This window comes from Microcaecilia unicolor, chromosome 4 (assembly GCF_901765095.1).
Source record: "Microcaecilia unicolor chromosome 4, aMicUni1.1, whole genome shotgun sequence".
NCBI lineage: Eukaryota > Metazoa > Chordata > Amphibia > Gymnophiona > Siphonopidae > Microcaecilia > Microcaecilia unicolor.
The window spans coordinates 82,188,834-82,211,072 of NC_044034.1; the positions used below are offsets into that span (position 1 = coordinate 82,188,834).

Sequence of the window (22,239 nt, forward strand, 5' to 3'; positions counted from 1 at the left end):
TGACCCATCTCCCTACTTCCTTTTCTCTCAAAATTACTTGAGCGTGCTGTTCACTGCCGTTGCCTTGATTTTCTCTCCTCACATGCTATTCTTGACCCACTACAATCTGGTTTTCGCCCTCTCCATTCAACCGAAACTGCGCTTACTAAAGTCTCCAATGACCTATTACTGGCTAAATCCAGAGGTCAATATTCCATCCTCATTCTTCTTGATCTTTCCGCTGCTTTTGACACTGTCGATCACAGCATACTTCTCGATACCCTGTCCTCACTTGGATTCCAGGGCTCTGTCCTTTCCTGGTTCTCTTCCTACCTCTCCCTCCGCACCTTTAGTGTTCACTCTGGTGGATCCTCTTCTATTTCTATCCCTCTGCCTGTCGGCGTACCTCAGGGTTCTGTTCTTGGTCCCCTCCTCTTTTCTATCTACACTTCTTCCCTTGGTTCATTAATCTCATCCCATGGCTTTTCCTACCATCTCTATGCTGATGACTCCCAAATCTACCTTTCTACCCCTGATATCTCACCTTGCATCCAAACCAAAGTTTCAGCGTGCTTGTCTGACATTGCTGTCTGGATGTCTCAACGCCACCTGAAATTAAATATGACCAAAACCGAGCTTCTCATTTCCCCCCCCAAACCCACCTCCCCGCTCCCCCCATTTTCTATTTCTGTTGATGGCTCTCTCATTCTCCCTGTCTCCTCAGCTCGAAACCTTGGGGTCATCTTTGACTCTTCTCTCTCCTTCTCTGCTCATATCCAGCAGATCGCCAAGACCTGTCGTTTCTTTCTTTACAACATCCGTAAAATCCGCCCCTTTCTTTCCGAGCACTCTACCAAAACCCTCATCCACACCCTTGTCACCTCTCGTTTAGACTACTGCAATCTGCTTCTTGCTGGCCTCCCACTTAGTCACCTCTCCCCTCTCCAGTCGGTTCAAAACTCTGCTGCCCGTCTCATCTTCCGCCAGGGTCGCTTTACTCATACTACCCCTCTCCTCAAGACCCTTCACTGGCTCCCTATCCGTTTTCGCATCCTGTTCAAACTTCTTCTACTAACCTATAAATGTACTCACTCTGCTGCTCCCCAGTATCTCTCCACACTCGTCCTTCCCTACACCCCTTCCCGTGCACTCCGCTCCATGGATAAATCCTTCTTATCTGTTCCCTTCTCCACTATTGCCAACTCCAGACTTCGCGCCTTCTGTCTCGCTGCACCCTACGCCTGGAATAAACTTCCTGAGCCCCTACGTCTTGCCCCATCCTTGGCCACCTTTAAATCTAGACTGAAAGCCCACCTCTTTAACATTGCTTTTGACTCGTAACCACTTGTAACCACTCGCCTCCACCTACCCTCCTCTCTTCCTTCCCGTTCACATTAATTGATTTGATTTGCTTGCTTTATTTATTTTTTGTCTATTAGATTGTAAGCTCTTTGAGCAGGGACTGTCTTTCTTCTATGTTTGTGCAGCGCTGCGTATGCCTTGTAGCGCTATAGAAATGCTAAATAGTAGTAGTAGTAGTAGAGAAGAAATGTGGATGGTGAATAAAGTGTTATGCCAAATTGCAGGTCACCGAGAGGAGTGACAGGTATAAAAGAAATGGGTTTAAAATGATGTTATATGTTGAATAAAGTTGAAGATATTGTGTGGGACTGTGTTGCTCTAATGGAACCAGCCTGATTTAGCCCTTGAGGACAAGGGAAGATGATTTCTAGTGATGGAACCAAGGAGATCATCTTTTCTTTACTTGGGGGGGGTGGGGGGAGGAGAGTGCAATACCCAAGTATGGGTATTACTAAGACAAGCAGTTTAGACGTTCCAAAGCCCTGGAGGAGGGATGTCCTTGCCACTGGGCTAGAGTTGTAGTATCCCTGGATGGGAGGAAGCCCAGCCCAAGGGAAGTGCTATTGGAATAAGTTGCAGAGAGAAAATGTGTTCCTGCTGAGAGTGACAGCAGGGATGGAATTTGGATTTCTCCCTCTCTCTTCCCTCCCTACCCGAACTAGAGTTCAGCATCATCCCTCTTTCTCAACCGCCTCCCCCTTTAAACTTCTAGAGGGCACCAACAGTGGCAGCAATTTGCACACACTGCCTGTGCCCAGCCCCTAGACTTCCCTTTGCTGTGTCCCACCCCCTTTGACACAACTTACTGTTTCTGGCAAGATAACACACAACATTCAATATAAGAGCTTTATACACAACTATCCCTCATGATGAAGCATTGAAGGTGATATTTCAAGGATTGGAGTTTCATCAGCATCTTCGTATGGTGGCAACTATTTTCATGATGAAATTAACTACATTGATCTGTGTTTCAATCATTTTGTCAGGCTTAGCTATAGGGCTTCTTTCGCTCTGGCTTTTGTGAATCTTTTTATGTCAGATTTTGAAGAGAAATAGGTGTACCCCAGTTTTTAAAACATGTATTGATGGGGCTTTGCTACATTGATGACATTTTTCTTATTTGGAGCAGTTCTGTATGTCACCTGTTACAGTAAAAGAATTATTTAGATCAATGTCAAGCTTTCATTAAATTTGATATTGTTTACCATGGGCAAAAGATCACAGTTTTGGAGGGTCAGCTTAGTCTGGAGGAGAGTCTGCTATTGACCTCTCTTTTTTCAAAACCCGCTAATGTCGATACAGTTTTGCATTTTGATAATATGCACCTGAAGGCATTGAAGTCTAGTTTACCATTTGTGCAGTTCCTGCAGTATTGAAGAATATGGGGCTCATTTTCAAAGCACTTAGACTTACAAAGTTCCACAGGTTACTATGGAACTTTGTAAGTCTAAATGCTTTGAAAATATGCCTCCATGTCATTCTTCTTATGTATCATCTGATGTTTTGGCTGAGAAATTAAATGAGCCTGTAAGCGGCCACTGTATAATGATTAGGACAGTTTGTTACAAGATAGGGTGTTCTCGGCTGATAATATAGTAGTGTGTGCTCTGAAATATAGTCCCATGTCACAGTGTTGTGTGCATGAATAATTTTAAAATATCGGAAGATCTTAAAAGTTTTTACTTGTTTTTCTTCCAAGTGTCATATAATCACATATACTAGAAACAAACATCTGAAAGATATTTTGTGTAAATCTGATGTATGGAGGGCCAAATCTAGAAATCAACCAAAGCACAACCTATGTGGACACTGCATAATGTGTGGAATTACATTGCAAGAAGATTAGTGGATGAACCCCAAAACAGGGAAGATGATATTCACGACGGTGAATGTGATATGCTTGCTCATTTGTCCTTGTCATTTATATTATACTGGGCACAGTTTCTCTATAATGCAGGTGTACTGCAGCTGAACATCTATTGTTTCAGTTTGCATTTCACTATTGCTGTATTCTGGTCATACAATACTGTCAGCCATTTTCATTTTATTAATCCCAACTATATTTGTTTAACTCTTCCACCACACACGAAGATTGTTGTGCTGAGTAATATAGACAACCTTAACTATGTCATATAAAGTAAATGATTGTACTGATACATACTATAATAGCAAGAACTGTGTTGACAATACTTTATTTTTCTTATGTGGTTGTTCTTACTTATAGGCCTCAGGGGAGCACCAGGATACTCCTTAGATCAGGCTCATCATCTTCCCATTGAAATGGATCCATTAATTGGTATGTCAGGAATAAAATTGCTAAATTATCTGTTTATATGAATAAAATAAAAAGTGGATAAATATGTTTTCATTTTTGCCTTGAGTAGTTCATATTGGTAAGGAAAGTAAATGTTCTTAAATAAACAATGACAACCAAAATAATGGTCAGCCATGAAGTTCCTATACATTAAGCAAGCAATTTTGAAAGGGATATTTTGAAAGCCCACCTCTTTGACGCTGCTTTTGACTCCTAACCACTACTCACTTGCCCTGTACCTTTTATCCCCTTCTCTTTAATTCCCTTACCTCGTAGTTGTTCTGTCTGTCTACCTGTCTTATATAGATTGTGAGCTCTTTGAGCAGGGACTGTCTTTTCGTGTATGGTGTACAGCGCTGCGTATGCCATATAGCGCTATAAAAATGATAAGTAGTAGGATATTCATGGGTAAATGGGACTTTATGCATAGAAACAGGCCCTTTAAAAAGTTGCCCCCCAGGTTTTATCAGGGAAAAGACATAGAGCTGGTGCTGCTGTAGGCCTGGAAAAGCATGTACCAACTGTGTAGGTTGACTGCTTAAGCCAGTGATGCACCAGAAAATTTACTGCTGCAATGTGGCTTATAAACAAGAATGTCAAGATGTTTTAGGATCTTTAAGAATAAGAATTCTAGGATCTTTTCTGCACTGGGCTTCTTCGATAATGTCCTGCTTATTTGAGGACTGCAGAGAAAGTGAGTACAAAGAGTGGATATAAGGAAGTAGAAATTGGGGGAATAGGATACTGGAGAAGGAGAGTAGGAAGATGGAAAGCTGGAGAGGTAAGATGTGAAAAAAGAGAGATTGAAAACTGGCATCTTATGATAGGGAAGGGCCGTCCCAGGTTAGCTTTCTCTTTGAAACAAACTCCAAGGAAATATATTTGCTAAGCTAAGTCCTTGGCAAAGCAGTTTTAGAGTTAAACCTTGGCCTGGAGAAATAGCCTAACAGTTAACGCAGTGGAATGAGACACTGGAGAATGGGGTTCGTTTCCCACACTACAGCTCCTTGTGACTCTGGGCAAGTCACTTAAGGGTCCTTTTACTAAGCTTCGGGAAAAATGGCCCTGTGCTGGCAGTGGGTGCCATTTTTCACGCACACTGGGACTCTTTTTCCCACAGCCAGTAAAACCTGGGAAAAAATGGTCAAACGGTGACGTAAGTCTCACCATGTGGCCATGCAGCCGGGAGCCCTTACTGCCACCCATTGAGGTAGCGATAAGGGCTCTGTCGCTAACCCAGCATTAGCCAGGCGATACCTGATTACCACTGTTACCGCCACGCTAACCATTTCCAGGGATTTTCTTTTTCCCCTGGGGAAAGGGCAGGGGCAGGACTACCACCAGCGGCCGTGTTGGGCAGGTGGTAGTCCCGAAAGAGCGAGCAGTAAACCCACTTTGTGCTTACCGCCACTGTGTAAAAGGGCCCCTTAACTTTCCATTGCTCCAGGTGCAAAACTTAAATTGTGAGCCCGCTAGGGACAGAGAAAGTACCTGCATGTAATATATACTGCTTTGGCTGTATGTCAGAAAGGCAGTGCTTGTTATAATTTTGTATGGATATTTCGAATGATGTAATTTTTATTATGTTGATGCTCTGACTTTTGTAAGCCACATTGAACACTTATTTTAGGGGATATAGCGGGTAACAAAAGCTGCATTGGCACTGGCAGTATATCAAATCCATGATCCTTTTTCTGTAGGTTGGGGGAGGAGAGATCCAACCACATCTGAAGCCAAAGGAAACTAATAATGCCTGAACCTGAGACCGGGGGGGGGGGGGGGGGGGGGGGGGGGTAACGACAACAGATCAGTGGATTTCCATAAAACATAGGCAGTGTAGTTTGCCTCAGAGCAAGTGACTGCTTCCAGGATCTCCCAGGAAACATCTGATCTGTTTACAAACTTACAGTAGACAGAAGTGAGAGAGAAGCAGTTACCTACCTGCTTTACAAAAAAGTCCTGAGCTGGAAGACTCTTGGAGGAAATAAACTTAAGCTGAGCTAAACAGGTTTATTTTTGAGCTAGGTTCCTGCTTTGCCCTAAGACCCCTGTGGGGGAAGGGGAGGAGGTTTGGTTTAACAAACAAACAGTAGTTACCATGTGCCTTAAGGAGGGAGGGTGGGGTCCAGTTCCATGTAGCAACTATATCAGACATGCCAAGTCTTCCGCTTTCACAGGTCATCTCCTGCTGGGATGCAGAAATCTGTTGAGCAGCTTCCTCCTGCATTGGCAGCAGAAGATGCATTAATAAGACATCATCTGCCACTGCTGCTGCACCAGTCTCAGGATAAGAGCTGCAGAATCTCACAGCATCTCATGCTGCCCAAGGAGGAAGTGGTTTCTTGGTGCCATCCAAGGTCTGTCAGTGTGGAGCCAAGAGGTAGAGTGGGAGGGTATTGGGGGCATGGTTGGACAGAGCTGGGACATAGCTAAAATCTCTCTCTCTCTGTGATCCAGCCCCTTTGGCAACTCTGAACTACTTTAACGCTTGCTGAGGAGAGTTAACAGTGACATGGAGCTTGAGAAAGGGAGAAAGGTTCCATTGCTGGAGAAAACAGCCAGAGAGAAAAAACTTGAGATACAAGACATTTAAACATGCAAAAGATGGCGTCCTAGCTGTGCTCACGGAAGCTCTCAAACTGTTTGTTGGAATTTTCTAACTTTTCCCCGATTTCTAATTATGCCTCATACCAAAAGAAAGGGGACGACAAAAGTGCAACCGTCAATTGCACTAACGTCGTCTCCCAACCAGCAGACATTAGACCGCTTTGTGAGAAGCTTACCTCTCGATACCGGCGTGGCGATCCCCGCATTGACCGACAACGAAGGAGCGACGTCGGCCAGGGGCCTGGATATCACCTTATCGCCGCCGACGCTGAATCCGCCTCCTTGTCCCGCAGGCGCCAGAGTGGAGTCAGGGGATCAAGCGGACTCCGAAGTGGGTAACGACTTGTCCCTTTTTGGCGGTTTCTCCCCTGGACCAGCGGTGGAAAATGTACTGAAGCTGGAAAAGCCCCAGGAGGTTACAATGGAAGCTATTTGGTCGGCGCTCCAGAGACTGACCACTGAAGTTGCTAAATCCACACGAGAAATTTCCACGGTTGCTAGTAAGTTGACTATTATGACAGAATCGTATGAAGAAATTAAAAGAGAATCTGCTATCCAATTTGCTACAGTAAATGAAGATATTAAATCTGTCAAGATGACTGTAGACTCTCTTGTAAAAGATAAACTTTACACTGCTCGTAGACTAGAGCAGATAGAAAATTATAATCGACGCCTTACGCTTAGGATGTTAAATTTTCCTATTTCACCTGCTTTGACTCCTCGAGATTTCCTTAAAAAATATTTACAGGAGATCTTGAAGTTTTCCGATGCGGATATTCCACCTTGTAATAAAGTTTACTATTTACCTAAAGTGCAAAAGCAAGGAGAAGATCCTCAATTTCCAGTAATAGATATTCAAATTTAACTGCACTACTAGAAGATTCCATGATAGAATAACTTCAAGAGGGACTCTTATAATATCAATGGTCTTCGAACAGGATTTAAATATGATTATGAAAAATATTTTAAATATTCGTCAGCTTTATTTTGTGGACAGAAAATATGGGTATATCCTGACGTTACCAAGATAACACAACAGCGACGAAAGCAATTTCTCATACTTAGAGATGAAGTAAAAGCGTTAGGCGCAACATTTACCTTAGCATATCCATGTAAATGCATAATTCGAATGACTGGCACTAAATATGTATTTTTTGAGCCTATTCAGTTGAAGGCTTTTCTGGACGCCAAAAAGCCAACTAGTTGAATAAGAACAATGATTGATATCAGCAAATAAGAGTTAAGAGATATAATATCAGGACTATGCCAATTTATGTTAAATTTTGTTCCTTTTTTCCCTTCTCTTTTTTAGAGTGATAATTCTCCTTAAATTTGTTTAGACTCTCCCCCCTCCTCCACTAATGATGGTCTAAGGAAGAGAGATAAGATAAATATATGTGACATGTATGCTTGATTGAAATATATTATATATATGTTTTATTTTCCTCTATAACTCTCTGTATTGCCTTACAAACGTGATTTGTTTGTATGAAATTAAAACCAATAAATATAATAATAAAAAAAAAAAAAAAAAAACATGCAAAGGAAAAGGAAAACTTTTGCCTGAAACTGTGGATAGGGAAGTCCTAGTCACCTCCGGCTGAAACATGTAAATGCCAGGTGCTTGCACTATGCACTATTTATCTCCTGACTGGTCTATTTACTCTGGTCTTTCTCAATCACTACTTTCACCGTTTACAGTCATTGCAAAATATAGCCACCGTGCGAGGGGCCAGGACAGTCTTTTTTTTTATGAGTGGAGTGGAGCAGAGAGTACGTCTCTACTTCTTCTCACCTCAGCTCTCATTTCACATTTTTTGGGGGGCAATTTTGCCACATTTTGCTAATTACTCCAAATTGCCCACCAAAGTTATGCTCTCAGCACCAACAATTGCTTACATGGGAACTCTCTTTCCTTTCACAGGCCAGTGTGGTCGAACTCATTTAACCAAAGGAAAAAGGGAAGAGTTTTTATTCCAAGTACTCCCTGGTCCCCCCAAACCAACAGGATTTTGTCCTATCCTAGACCTAAGGGCCCTGAACAGGTACCTATCAAATCAGAAGTTCAAGATGGATTTTCTGGGTACCTTGATCCCCATGATTCAGGAAAATGATTGGCTATGCTCTCTGGCCTTACAGGATACCTGTACCCACATCCAAATTCATCCCAGTCACAGGAATTATTTAAGATTTCAGGTAGGAAAACGCCACTCTTAAATATGTTGTCCTGCCTTGTGGCCTGGCCTGAGCTCCCAGGGTATTCACAAAACGTCTTACAGACTGGGAGCACAGGTGTTTCCCTACCTAGGCATTTGGCTGGTAAAGAGCACATTAAAGGAAAGAGCTCAGAAATCAATGCACCAATGCCATAGATTTGGTCACTTCTGAGATGGGCGTTTTTGGTTTTTTTTTTTTTGCGATAATGGAAACTAAAAACGCCCAGCTCAGAAACGTCCCAATCCAAGCCATTTGGTCATGGGAGGGAAAAATGTACAACACTACCATAGCTCTTAGGGGTGAAGGGGGCAACTACATGTGGGTACAGTGGGATTTAGAGGCCTCCCATTTACCACCACAAGTGTTACGGGTGGGGGGGATGGGCCTGGGTCTGCCTGCCTGAAGTGCACTGCAGTACCCACTAAAAGTGCTCCAGGGACAGGACTTGTTGCTGGTGAATAACCTTGGCACAGCAGTTGACACCTGAAGACTAATCTCGCTGAAAACGTCCTTTATTTGAATAAGCACCTTTACTCACAGTTAACTGCAGATCAGAGGTTGTGCCCCACTGGCAACGAGTCTCGTTGGTACTGAGATTAGCAGTAGGTTCAAGCTGGCAGAATGGTGTACAATGCCCTCTTTAAGCAACATTCAAGGTAAGAACTAAGTGCTGTAACGTGGCTAACACATGAAAGGGATCTAAAAGTGTCTTACACAAATGGCCACTACCTCATGGACTACCGGAAACAAAACAGGGCACACTCTGACCCAGTAAGCAGAGGGAAAAGCACCATGGGAGTAGAGCCTATCAACTACCAACATCGTGAGCATTTAACACAAGCTAGTGGAATCACGGAGCCCAATACCCTACACCCACCACAATGCATTGCTGATGTGACTCTGCAGTGCCCTTAACAGAAAAGGTGTCACACTCACCCGAGACCACATCAGAACCAGGGAAAGGCTGTCAGAGGATAGACACATTCTGCTGTCATGGAGGTGGGTACGGCATTTGAGGCTGGTATACAGGCTGGGAAAAAAAGTTTGTAAAGTGGGTTTTTGTTGGTGGGAGGGGGTTAGTGACCACTGGGGGACTCAGGGGAGGTCATCCCCGATTCCCTCCGGTGGTCATCTGGTCAGTTGGGGCACTTTTTTGGGACCTGGACCTGAAAAAAAAAGGTCCAAATAAAGCGGACCAAATTCTCGTCAAAAACACCCTTCTTGTTTTGATTATCAGCTAAAGACGCCCATCTCTCAACGGCTGATAACCACGCCCCAGTCCCGCCTTCGCCATGCCTCCGACACGCCCCAGTGATCTTTGTTCGTCTCTGTGATGGACTGCAGTTGAGGACGCCAAAAATCGGGTTTTGATTATACTGATTTGGGTGCCCACGGGAAACGGACGCCCAGCTCCCGATTTGGGTCGAAATATGGGTGTCTTTCTCTTTCGAAAATAAGCTGGCTAGCCTCAACTCCATTTGACTGCAGCTTTTCAGTGGTCCCAAGCCACAGTGAATCTAGTGGATGCCCTCACTGTCACAATTTCTCTTGATGAATAATTCAAAGTAATTTCATCATGGGACTACCATCCAAATTCCTCCATCCCACAAAACATTGATGATAGATGCAACCAATCTGGGCTAGGGAGCTAATGTAGAAGGGTGCCACACCCAAGGTCAGTGGTTCCTCCAGGAAGCTCAGCATCATATCAACTTCTTGGAACTCCAGGCCATATGGAATGCTCTAAAAGCTTTCAGGGATCGGCAAATGCACAGAATTAGCCTCATTCAAATGGACAATCAGGCAGCAATGTGTTATGTCAACAAGCAGGGAAGCACAGGGATCATAACTCCAGTGTCAAGAAGCAGTCAGGATGTGACACTGGACATCCAGCTGAGGCATGGTGCTCAGAACCAGATACCTGGCAGAGAAAAGCAACTGTCTGGCCGATAGATTGAGCTGGATAACGCAACCACACGAGTGGTCTTTCAACATGGACATACCCAAGAGTTCTTCCAAGAATGAGGCACCTCCACGATAGATCTCGTCTCCACTTACCCGAACAACATGGTCCCTCACTCCTGCTCCAGACTGGGGTCATGTGACAGACTAGCCTCAGATGCCTTTCTCTTCTATTGGGAGAAGGGACTTCTGTACATATATTCTTCCATACCTCTGATACGGAAAACACTGCTGAAATTCAAGCTAGGCCAGAGAACCATGATTGCCATTTATTGTCTGAGACAGATTTGATTTCCCTCCAGAGACCTATGGAGACTGGAGTGCTTTCTGACTCTGATCACTCAGAACGAGGGGTCCCTTCTGCATGCCAACCTTCTATCCTTGGCCCTCGTGGGACGTTGAGAGGCTAAAAGTTGACACTCTTCAACTTCATGAGGGTGTCTCTCATGTCCTGTTTGCTTCCAGGAAAGATTCCACTAAGAGATCAAATCATTTTAAGTTGAGGAGGTTTGCCATCTGGTGTGAGGGCAAGGCACTAGATCCTTTCTCCTGTCCTACACAAAACTGCTTGAATAACTTCTACTTCTTTCTGAGTCTGGTCTTAAAGCCAACTCTGTAAAGGTTCACCTCAGTGCAATTGGCATTTACCATCACTGTGTAGAGGTTAAGCCCATTTCTGTACAACCTCAAGTTGTTCAATTCATGAGGGGTTTGCTGATGCTAAAGCCCCCAGTCAGTACTCCCTACAGTGCCATGGGATCTCAATGTCATCCTTTCCCCAGTGGTGTAGCTACAGGGGGCCATGGGGGCCTGGTCTCCCCAAATTCATTCTGGGCCCCTGGCTTGGCTTGCAGGGGTCCCCACCCCCCACCAGCTGAAGCCATTGTCCAGTTCTGGTCTCCGGCACTGCAGCATTGCCTGCCCTGCTCCTTTCCCCTCAGGTCTGGCACGCTCGTTTTAGTGAAACTGAGCTTGCATGCATGCATGCTCAATTTCATTAAAACTAGCGTGCCGGATGTGAGGGAAAGGAAGAGAGAGCAGGTCAGGCAATGCGGCAGCACCATAGACCAGCGCTGAACAAAGGCTTCAGCTGGCAGGGGTTGGAGACCCCCACCAGCCAAGGTATATGCGGTGGCAGTGCTTCAGCTGGCAGGGGTTGGAGACCCCCACCAGCCAAGGTATATGCGGCGGCAGTGCTTCAGCTGGAAGGAATTGGAGACCCCTGCCAGCCAAGGTATGTGCAGCGGTGGCAGTGGGTGGGGAGCAGCAGGGTGGTGGTGGGGCGATGGACCAAAATGTGCCCCCCCCCCAACTTTGGACTCTGGCTCCCTCCCACTTCGAGGTTTGGCTACGCCCCTGCGTCACCCAGCTGAAGAAGGCTCCATTTGAGCCATTTAATATTTGGTATCTGAAGTGCCTGACCTGGAAGGTCTTGTTTTTGGTGGCAGTCACTTCGGCCTGCAGGATCAGTGAGCTCCAGGCCCTAGTAGCTGATCCACCTTATACAAGATTTCATCATAACAGAGTAATTCTTTGCACACATCCTAAGTTCCTAGGTTTGGAGTTCCACCTTAACCAATCAGTTGTTCAACAGTTTTCCCATGCCAATCCTGATGAAAGCGCACTTCATACTTTGTACTGCAAAGAGCCTCAACCTTTTATCCTGAATGGACTAAAGCCCTTAGACAGTCCTCCCACCCACCTTTTTGTCTCTTTTGACCCAAACAGGATGTGGGCAGCCATTGGTAAATACACATTATCCAACTGGTTGGCTGACTTCATCTCCTTAACTTATGCCCAGGCTGGGCTGGTTCTGGAGGTTCATGCATGACTCACAATGTCAGAGCCATGGCTGCATCAGTAGCCCACATGAGATCAGTCTTTATTGAGGAGATTTGTAAAGACGCAACATGGACATCAGTCCACACATTCATATGCTCAAGCATCTGCAGCACTCACTCTTCCACCTGTACTGGTTTTCACTCTTTTTTTTACTCACATATTTTGCACCTGCCACATATGTGGGTTAAAAAGAAACTGATGGCGCTGCTGGATTTTCTAAGGAAAGCTCTGTGGGGAATTTCCCTTTTAAAAGTGGCTTGCAGGCCTGCACTGAAAATTGCCCTCTAAGATTGAAAAACCCTGTATCGATTGTGATGATAATGCAGGTGGCTACAGGATATAGCAAGAGTGATCATCTGGAAAGCAGCAACTGGGTCACGATATTTCTAACTTGATTTGGTACTCTTCTCCTCCACTGTGGACTCCAGTCTCTGTTCCTTTTATATTGCTGCACCATATGCCTGGAATAGACTTCCTAAATCAGTATGTCAAGCTCCAGCTCTGGCTGTCTTCAGATCTAGGCTAAAAGCCCACCTTTTTGACACTGCTTTTAACTCCAACCTCCTATTCACTTGTTCAGTACCCATGTCTGTTTTATAATTCCCACCTTAAGTAATTCCTTTATCCCTTATTTGTCCTGTTTGTCTGTCTTGATTAGATTGTAAGCTCTGTCGAGCAGGGACTGTCTCTTACATGTTCAGTGTACAGTGCTGTGTACGTCTAGTAGCACTATAGAAATGATAAGTAGTGGTGGTGGTGGCAATAGCACAATTGTGACAGGCCTAAATTTAGGATTAACAGCAGGAAGTCCTCAGTTATCCCATCACTACAACGTACCTACCCTAGTATCATATTCCCTTCCCATAAAAACTACCCTCTCTCTGCCCACTCTCCATATCCCCTCCAAAATGTATGTATAGGTATGCTCCTCCCCCTACCCAAATGCAAAATAGGTCAGGCTCTGTTATCATGGTACTTTATCCCTTTTGTTCACTTGCATACTGCTGTGTTTGTAAATGCTGTGGTATGCAGTGTTCACCACATATATTGATTTAAAAGGATACTTACAGTACTTTGCGAGGCTAATGCAGCAGTAGTGAATTAATATCAACTTTGTACATAGGAGAGGGGCAATTTTATAATAGGGCACGAATAAAATTTTCAAAAAATGATCCTATCTTACATGCTTATGTGCCTCTTCTTCCTAGAACTAATCTCAGTGACACTCAAACGTTCTTGCCCATATCTGTACCTAGCAGGTACAAATAGAGTGTGTGCACATGAATTTTATAGACCTGTGAAGTCTCCCACACTCCCTCTGGGGAGCAAAGATCTCCCTCTGAGTCAGGGATCTAGCTACCATTGAGCAAGCCCAGCAAAATGCCCAGGGCCTCCCAATGGTAGAAGCTGTCTGCTGCCCTCTGCTCTCCATCCCAGATATCTGTCTTCCTCAATACTCACCCACCTCCCTCCTGCCCTGGTGCTTGATATCACTCTCCCCTCATTCCCCTGTGTGAGTCTGGCATCTCCTTCCATCCTCACCCCTCCCACACATGAATCTGGCATCCCCCCCCCCCCCTCGCAGCCCTCCCAAAGTTGTAAAGACTGGTCAGCAGAGGCAGCACTATAAACAGGCTGCCTATGGCCAGCCCCACTAGGTCCTTTCCTCTACTTTGCCTTTTTTTTTCACTTCCTGTAGGCAGATGTCGGAGAGGAAAGGCCCTGGTGGGGCCAGCAACAGGGAGCATGTTTACAACACTGCCTCTGACAGCCAGCCTTCACCACTTTGGGAGGGCCATGGGGGGAAAGGACCTGTGTAGTGGGGGGAGGGGTGGAAGGAGATGAAGGACCCATGTGAGGGTGGGGGAAACAGAGAGAGATGCCAGATCTATGTGGGGTGGGGGAAAGGAATGAGTAGAGAGAAAGAAAGATTAGACCTGCACAGGGGGACAGGAGGGGGCACAGAGAGATGCTGGACCCAAAAGTTGAGGGGGGAGAGAAAGTAGGAGAGATGCTGGACTAGGGGATAAGGGAAGAGAGAATGACCTAGACCAAAAAGGGGGTGGGGAGGAGAGACACTCGACCAATGGAGAGAGAGATACCAGACCACGGTGAGGTGTGGAAGAGATTCAGGGTATGAGAGAGAAATGCCAGACCATGAGGGGAGAAGGGGATTCAGGGGCAAGAGATGCTGGCCCTGCAGTGAGGTGGGACAGGGGCAGCAGAAGAGAGAATGAAAATGCTGGCCCCGGAGTAAGGAGGGCAGGGGTAAGAGGAGAAAAGAGAGGGAGAAATGCTGATGCTGGAGTCGGGGGTGCAGGTGGAAAGGAAGAAAGAAGGAAGCTAGATATGGAGAGGAATATAGATACATAGATAAGAGATGCTGGGCATGGAGAGATCATAGGGACAGGGGCAATGTTGGGCACAGGAGGCGAATAGTGACAGAGAGGAGAGTTGCTGGATAGGATGGATAAGGAACACAGAGGAAAGATGGATGGTGAACATAGAGAGAAAGAGAGAAGAAATGTAAAAAGTACAGAAACCGTAGAAAGAGAGTTCAGAAAAAACAGAAAAGCAGAAAAGAGACACTTGGACCAAAGCAATGCTGAGACAGCAAAGGTAGAAAAATATATTTTTTTTCTAAATTTATCAATTTTAATGTGTCAGCTTTGGAAAAAGTGCATCTCTGATATTTCTATTCAGTTTCTGTTTCTATTGCTATGACAACTTGTCTATAAGACATCATCTCCTGCTGCCACAGAACCAGTCTCACAATAAGAGGCTGTGAATCTCACAACTCTTACCTCAAGACTGGTCCCAAGGCAGTAGGAGATGATGTTTTGTTAAGGCATCTCCTGCTGCCTGAGAGGGAGGGCTCTTTTTGGTTCCGCAGCCGAGATCTGTTGAGGTGGAGCCAGGAGGTGAAGTGGGTGGGTCTGGGGGTGTGGATGGTCAGAGTAGGGCAAGACTTGGGTGTGGCTTAAAGCTCCCTCACAATGATCGGGCCTTGGGAGCCTGGAGCCCTCCCCCCTTGGGCTCAGGCCCCCTCCAAAATTGTGGCAGCCAATACATGGCTGGTGGGGGTGCTTAAGCCCCACTAGCCAAAGAGTTTCACCGCTGGAGCCCTGCTGTGCTGCCTTAGCAGGAGGAAGTCAGCAGGGCACTCTACCAGCTGATGCTGGCACTTCCACACTTATTTCATGAATTTGAACTGAACATGCACAAAAGTGCTGCTTCGAAGTCTGGAGTAGCCTGCCTGCTTCCCCGCTTCTAAAACAGAATTTTTGAATAACAGCCCCACATATATTTTTTAACCTACAAAAATTCCAAGGATTTGGGTTTAGAGTACAGTAAGTCTACAATGTGTTATATATGACAAAATGATAAATAGTTGCTATGAATTTTTGTAAGTAACATGGTTATTGTGGTTTTTTTCCAGCCAATAACTCAGGCATGAACAAGAGGCAGATCACAGACTTGGTCGATCAGAGTATCCAAATCAATGCACATTGCTTTGTAGTCACAGCAGACAACCGCTACATTCTGATTTGTGGTTTCTGGGACAAGAGCTTTCGGGTGTATTCTACAGAAACAGGTAATCCTAAAAGCCAAACACATTCCTTTACCAATTTGCTATCATGCATAGTACAAAACAAAATAGCAGCATAAATATTCAATACATGCATTAAACATTGTGCCTCGATAAATGTTTATATTCTAAGACTGATTGCTCTATAATAATTTAATCAAACTACTTAGTTTAAATCAGATTGGAGCAGTAGAAAGAAATTGATTATTGTAATAAACCACTAGTATAGCATTTAACATTACTATAAAAATAGTATAACAAGTACAATAATAATACATTCCAATATTAATCAGATCAAGGTATATTAATTTATAAAAAGAGTAACATCTCTTTTAAACATTTTAAAAATAATCCATAAAGCTGAATTAATTTTAGGTCATGATGAATTTTTGGTTATCTTTGGGGTCTTAAAAAAATCCTGCATTATTAACAAGATCTTCATTTTCAGTTCTATTTTGTTTTTCTGGAAGTATTTTAGTATTTGTTACAGCTACAGACATGTAAGAAAAACTAGTTCAAAAATGATTCATTATTTCTGGGGTATATATAAATATTTATTTTGGTTAACAGAAGTATGAAACGGCATCTAGCCTTTTCCAGTGGAGGGATGGGAAGCAATGATTAGATATCACATGGGGAAGGAGGCCTTTAGGAATATTCTGCAGGATTCAAACAAATTAATTCTGCATATTGAGTGTCCCAAAAATTAACATAAAATCAATAAGACAACCAAATAATATTTTATTTTAAATCTGGTATTTTTTTAACTGAAAACTGATTTAAGCTGAAAATGAAAGACCTTACTGTTTGTTTGTTTATTTTTATTAAAAAGATCTGCTACATGTTGAAGGCTCTCGGGACCCGTTTATAGCGGTATCACTTGATGCTGAGAAAGCCTTTGATAGAATTGAATGGTCTTACTTGTTTCACACTCTAGCGTGGTTTAATTTTAGTCCGTCCTTCATCAACATGATAAAAGTGTTGTATACTAATCCCTTAGCTTCCATTTCGGTGAATGGTAACAATTCTCAGTTTTTCCCACTTCGACGATGCACCAAACAAGGATGTCCATTATCTCCTCTCCTGTTCAACATTGCTTTAGAACCCTTGGCTATAGCTATTAGGTCCGCTCCTACTATTACTGGTGTGGCTGTTGCAGAGGAGTTGTTTAAACTGTCCATATATGCTGATGATATTCTCTTGTACACTACTCCAAATTCAATTCCTAGTGTTTTGGATGTAATCAACGCTTTTTCATCTCTGTCTGGTTATAAAATCAACTAGTCTAAGTCTGCCATAATGCCGCTCAATTCTTTTGTGCATAGATCTCAGATATCTCAGTACCTCTTTTCCTGGGATCCTACTAAAATCAAGTATCTAGGAGTATAGTATTCAACATCAGTAGATCAGACTATGTCCCTTATTAAGGACCAGATATTGACTTTAACCTCCTCCATTCTGAATTCATGGTCTCCACTTTATTTAACATGGTGGGGTAGGATAGAGGCTATCAGGATGGTTCTGGCTCCAAAGTTAAATTACATTTTTAGTATGACCCCCCCTCGCTTTTCCAACTTCGTTCTATGCCAAGATTGACTCCTTATTGATTCAGTTTCTTTGGAGACACAAACCTCCTCGCATTGCACTCAAAAATCTTAAATTGCCAAAGCATTTGGGAGGTCTTAATGTTCCTGACTTCAAACATTATCACATGGCCTTCCGTCTTGCGCAGTCTTTAATGTGGTTTTAAAAGGATTTCACTCACCTTACGCCTAGGTGGCAGGTATTTGAGGCTGCCTTGGTGCATCCTTGCCCTTTATATCTCCTTCCATATGCTGATTTGTATCCATATACAAAACACCTTAGGCTCCTGAAGGCCTCTGCCTTTGATATCCGTACGTTTAGAGCTGGTCTTGGAATTTGCGCTGCATCGCTGGAGGAAGTTTCTCTCTGGTATACCTCTGGTTTTCAGTCAGTTCTCCTGCAGTCTCAAAAAGTGGTGTGGATGGGAAAGGGTATATGGATGCTGTCTCATTTGTACATTGCTGGTAATCTGTTATCTCCCGATGCTTTGTCTGTTTTATATGATGTTCCAGTAATAGATTCTGATTCATGGAGGGGCATCTCTAACTATATTTTGTCTTTTCAAGTCTCCTCTTCTATTACAACTGCCCCTTCGGATTTTATCTCTTCCTGCCTTGCCATTGCTTCCGGTAGTAAGAAGGCATCCCTATTATATAAAAAAAACTTCAGAATCTATACGTGGACACTGTCGCTAGGCTGCGGCAATCCTGGGAACAAGATTTACATTTTGATGCATCAGAATTTGACTGGTGCACCTTTTGGATTGACTCCATGCGCCCAACTAAGTCGGCGACGATATCCCAGTCCTCATATTTTGTATTTCACCGAGCCTACTGGACCCCTGCTCGAGTAGCAAGGATTACTAAGACTACTACCTTCAAATGTTGGTCTTGTCAGGAGACAGATGGATCCTTAGCGCATTTGGTTTTTTTCTGCAAAAACGTTAGAGCATACTGGGGACTTATTTGGGCGAAATTGTGTATTATTTTTCATCTGCCTGAGACTGCAGCAATCTCCTATGAGGTTGTGATACTGCGTGCCTCTTCCCGTACTATTTCCCTTCTTGAGTCAGATAAGAAACTGTTTAATATTCTGTTAGCTGTCGCTTTGCATTTAATTGTTACACATTGGAAAAATAATGCACATCTGAATTATAACAAATGGTGGAGTTACGTATGTGTGATCCGAAAATATGAAGCACTTCTTGCCCATAAGCATCACAGAGTGCAGTCTGTCTTGAAGACCTGGGCTCGCCTACACTTATTTTGTCAGGCATCTCGTAGCACTACTTGATCTTGGCCTCTAGGTATTGTCCTGGAACGTATATATATTTGCACTTGGAAGCCATGGTGTTTTGTGTTTTTTTTTCCATTCTGTTTGTTATGTGTTGTTTGCTTTTGTGTATACTTTTCTGTTGTATTTTGAAAACCTTTAATAAAATATGATACAAAAAAAGATCTGCTATACCGCTCAGCCAATAAAATAGATTGCAGATGTTTACAATCATGTTAAAACTACATCAAATACAAAATAACACCAAAATATGATATAAAAGAATGCAATCATACCAGGTCACAAAACTACATGTTAAAAAAAAAATTCCCAAATATCCTACAACCCAATTCCTCTTTATTGATCAGTAAGATTAAAAGCTATTTATTAAAATGGGTTTTAAGTTGTACTTTAAATGTGGGTAATGAAGCTTCATTTTGTAATGAAATTGGGGGCTTATTCCAGATAGCTGGGGCTAGCCAAAAGAAGGCACTATCTAGTGTTGATGTCAATCTTGCTTTTGATCAAGGCAGGATTAACTCTTTAGTGGGTCCAAGGCAGACCCCCCCCTCCCATAATAAATAAAGCTTCTATTCTTAGGTCTTCATATATGATAAATGAAGGTGTTTGTTTTCCAGCTAGTTAAGAGTTCTTTGAGGGTTCAAAATAATTTATGTATGTTTGTGCTTTTCTGCCACAAGTACTTTCACTCAGTACCTTTTCCAGTGGAATGAAAAATGCACATGTGCCACTTAAGCACTGTCAGTGCAGAAAAGCACAAAACACAAGTGGAGAATACAAGACAAGCTGGGGGGGGGGGGGGGGGGAGAGAGAGTAGTGGGGAACCAATGTTTTTCAAACAAATACTTTTTATTTTATTTTTTTACATGGAGGTGGGTTTTCCACTGTTCAGCAGTTAAAACTGCTGCATACATCTAGTAGCGCTATAGAAATGATTAGTAGTAGTACTATTTCTACCTCTTCCTCCCTTCCCTCCCCCTTCCCCCCTCAATGAGATGGTGTTTTAGGGGCCCATTGTCAATGCAATTCAATTCAAATCCATTATTGTATACCGCTAATATCCCCTTTTTAATGCAGTTTACATTCTAGGTGAAACAAAAGCAAATAGTGTTAGTGTGAGGTTTGAGAAACATTAGAGACCATTGGATTAATACAAGAGACTAAAAAGGGTAATGGATGTTACTAGGAGGTAGAAGTCATGATGGATTGTTATGAAGCAGTCTTTGGGAAGAGAAAGCTTTTTAGCCTCTTTCTGAAGTTGAGGTAGCTGTTTTCTTTTCTGGTGGGAATAGGTAGAGAGTTCCATATTTTGACTCCAAGTAAGGGGAACAGAGAGCTGAAAATGTTCTGATTTCTAATTGTCTTTTGAAATGGTAATGCTAGCATCAGTTATTGTTTCAGTCTGTTAGACTGGACCAGACATAGCAAAGCAGTCAGTAGTTCAGAGGTGATGCCCTGTAAGATTTGAAAAACTAAACAAGCAGCTTTGAACTTGAGTCTTTCTGCTATGGGAAGCCAGTACAGTTTGCTTAGATAAGTTGAAATACTAGTATATCTATTCAATCTGTATATTATTTTTGCAGCTGTGTTCTGTATGATTTGTAGTTTTTTTCTGATATTGACACTTTATACCAAGAAATAGAATGTTACAGTAATCCAAGTGTGGTAGGACTATCATTTTTACTAGTAGTGCAATTGCTTTTTGGACGAAGAATGATCTGACTACACAAAGCTGTGTCATTTTGAATAGTGTTTTCTTCCATGGCTGGTTAATATGGGAAGTGAAGGTGAGTGAAGAGTCGAGCAAGACCTCTAGCATTCTGGTTTCAGATTCAACTGTACAGATTTGACCATTGGTCAAGGATATTGATGATGGGACCTCAACTCCCTGATTTTGGAACCACAGGACCTTGATTTTTTGCGCATTTGAATTTCAGTTTATTGGTCAGGACCCAGATGTTGACAGCAGTCATACCATTCGCTACAGACTGAGTTGGATCTATGTTTGATGCTGTCACTGGTAAGAGAAGCAGGATGTCATCCGCAGAGGATAATAGTAGTTCATTAAGTCCCAGGAGTATTTAGGCAAGGGATGACATAAAGAGATTGAACAGGATAGGTAAGAGGGGAGATCCCTGCGGAACCCCGCAGTTAGGAGACCAGAAGTTGGAAAGTTGGTTGTTTTGCTTGAAAGAATAACTTTGATTTGAAAGGAATTCTCTGAACCATTTGAACACAGTCCCTATTATTCCTATCTGATCCAGGTTTTTGAGTAGCAATGTGTGGTCAACTGCATCGAACACCGCTGACATATCAAATTGGAGAAGAATTACTTGGTCACCTTTGCATAGATGTTGTTTGACATATGTAGTTATAACTAGCAGCAATGTTTCTGTACTATGTAACAATCTGAAGCCAAACTGTGCCCATTGTAAAACAGAATATTTTTCCAGATATAAAGAGAGATATTTACTAATCTAGGTTTCGAATACTTTAGTAAAAAGGGTACGCTTGCCTCTGGACAGTAGTTTCAGGCGATGTTATGTCTAGCCCAGATTCCTTCAGAAGTGGAGTCATAACAATTTTGCCCATGTCAGGAGGAAGAGAGACAGTTTTTAACAGCTCATTGACATTATCGTGTAGCCAGTTTACTGCTTCCATAGGGATGGTTTTGAGTAGGTGTTTTAGTGGAAGCTAGTGTTTTAACTAAGGAGAAAAGTTTTTGTTGTCAAGATCATCTTGACTTATTAGGCTACTATAGTATTGGAATTTTGAGTCAGCTACCTTCTTTTTGTAGCATTGGAAGGCAGACTTCCATTTGGATTTATCAGTAGTATCTTTGTTCTTTCTTCATTGCTTTTCTAGGTGTTGACATTCCTTTTTTAGGATGGATAGTTCCTCTGTAAACCGTGGCGAATTTCTGGATGTCTTGATGTTTTTAGTAGTAAATAGAGCAGTGTTGTTAGTATGACTTTCACCTTAGTGTCCCACCAGGATTTGATTGAACCATGTGTAGGAGTTGCAGTAGTGAGGGAATCTGTTATCTCAGACCTGAAAATGGCCTTGTTGATTTTACCTCTGGTGGAGATGAGTTTGGATGACTTGTGTCTGGTTAAACTTGATATAGAGATATCAATGGTGTAATCCAGTTGGAAGTGGTCAAACCATGTTACTGGCTTCCATTTGAATGAGCTAATGAAGCTATTAGGATAGGAAGTCATGACGTCTAACATATGACCTTTTTAATGAATTGCACCCTCAGAGAATGTAGGTAGTTCGCAGTCCTTCAGGAATGATTTGAAGTTGTGGACATTGGTGTCAGCATCATTTTCCAAGTGTAGGTTTAAGTCTCCCATGAAAATAATCCTTGAAAATTGTGACATGGCAGAGGAAGTAATCTCTTCAAGTAGAGGTTCTGCCTTGGACCAAGCTCACGGAGGATGGTAAATGAGAAGTAGGGCAATTTGATTTGTCGCTTTTGAATCATCAC

General features: G+C 43.0%; 1 protein-coding gene across 1 annotated transcript in view; it reads left to right on the forward strand.

Annotated features, from left to right (window-relative positions):
• Window positions 1-22,239, forward strand: part of NBEA (neurobeachin) — a 1,994,973-nt gene that overhangs the window by 1,917,175 nt on the left and 55,559 nt on the right. Inside the window, 2 exon segments of the mRNA XM_030200381.1 lie at window positions 3,566-3,637; window positions 15,723-15,878. Of these exon segments, the coding sequence (XP_030056241.1) occupies window positions 3,566-3,637; window positions 15,723-15,878 (228 nt within the window).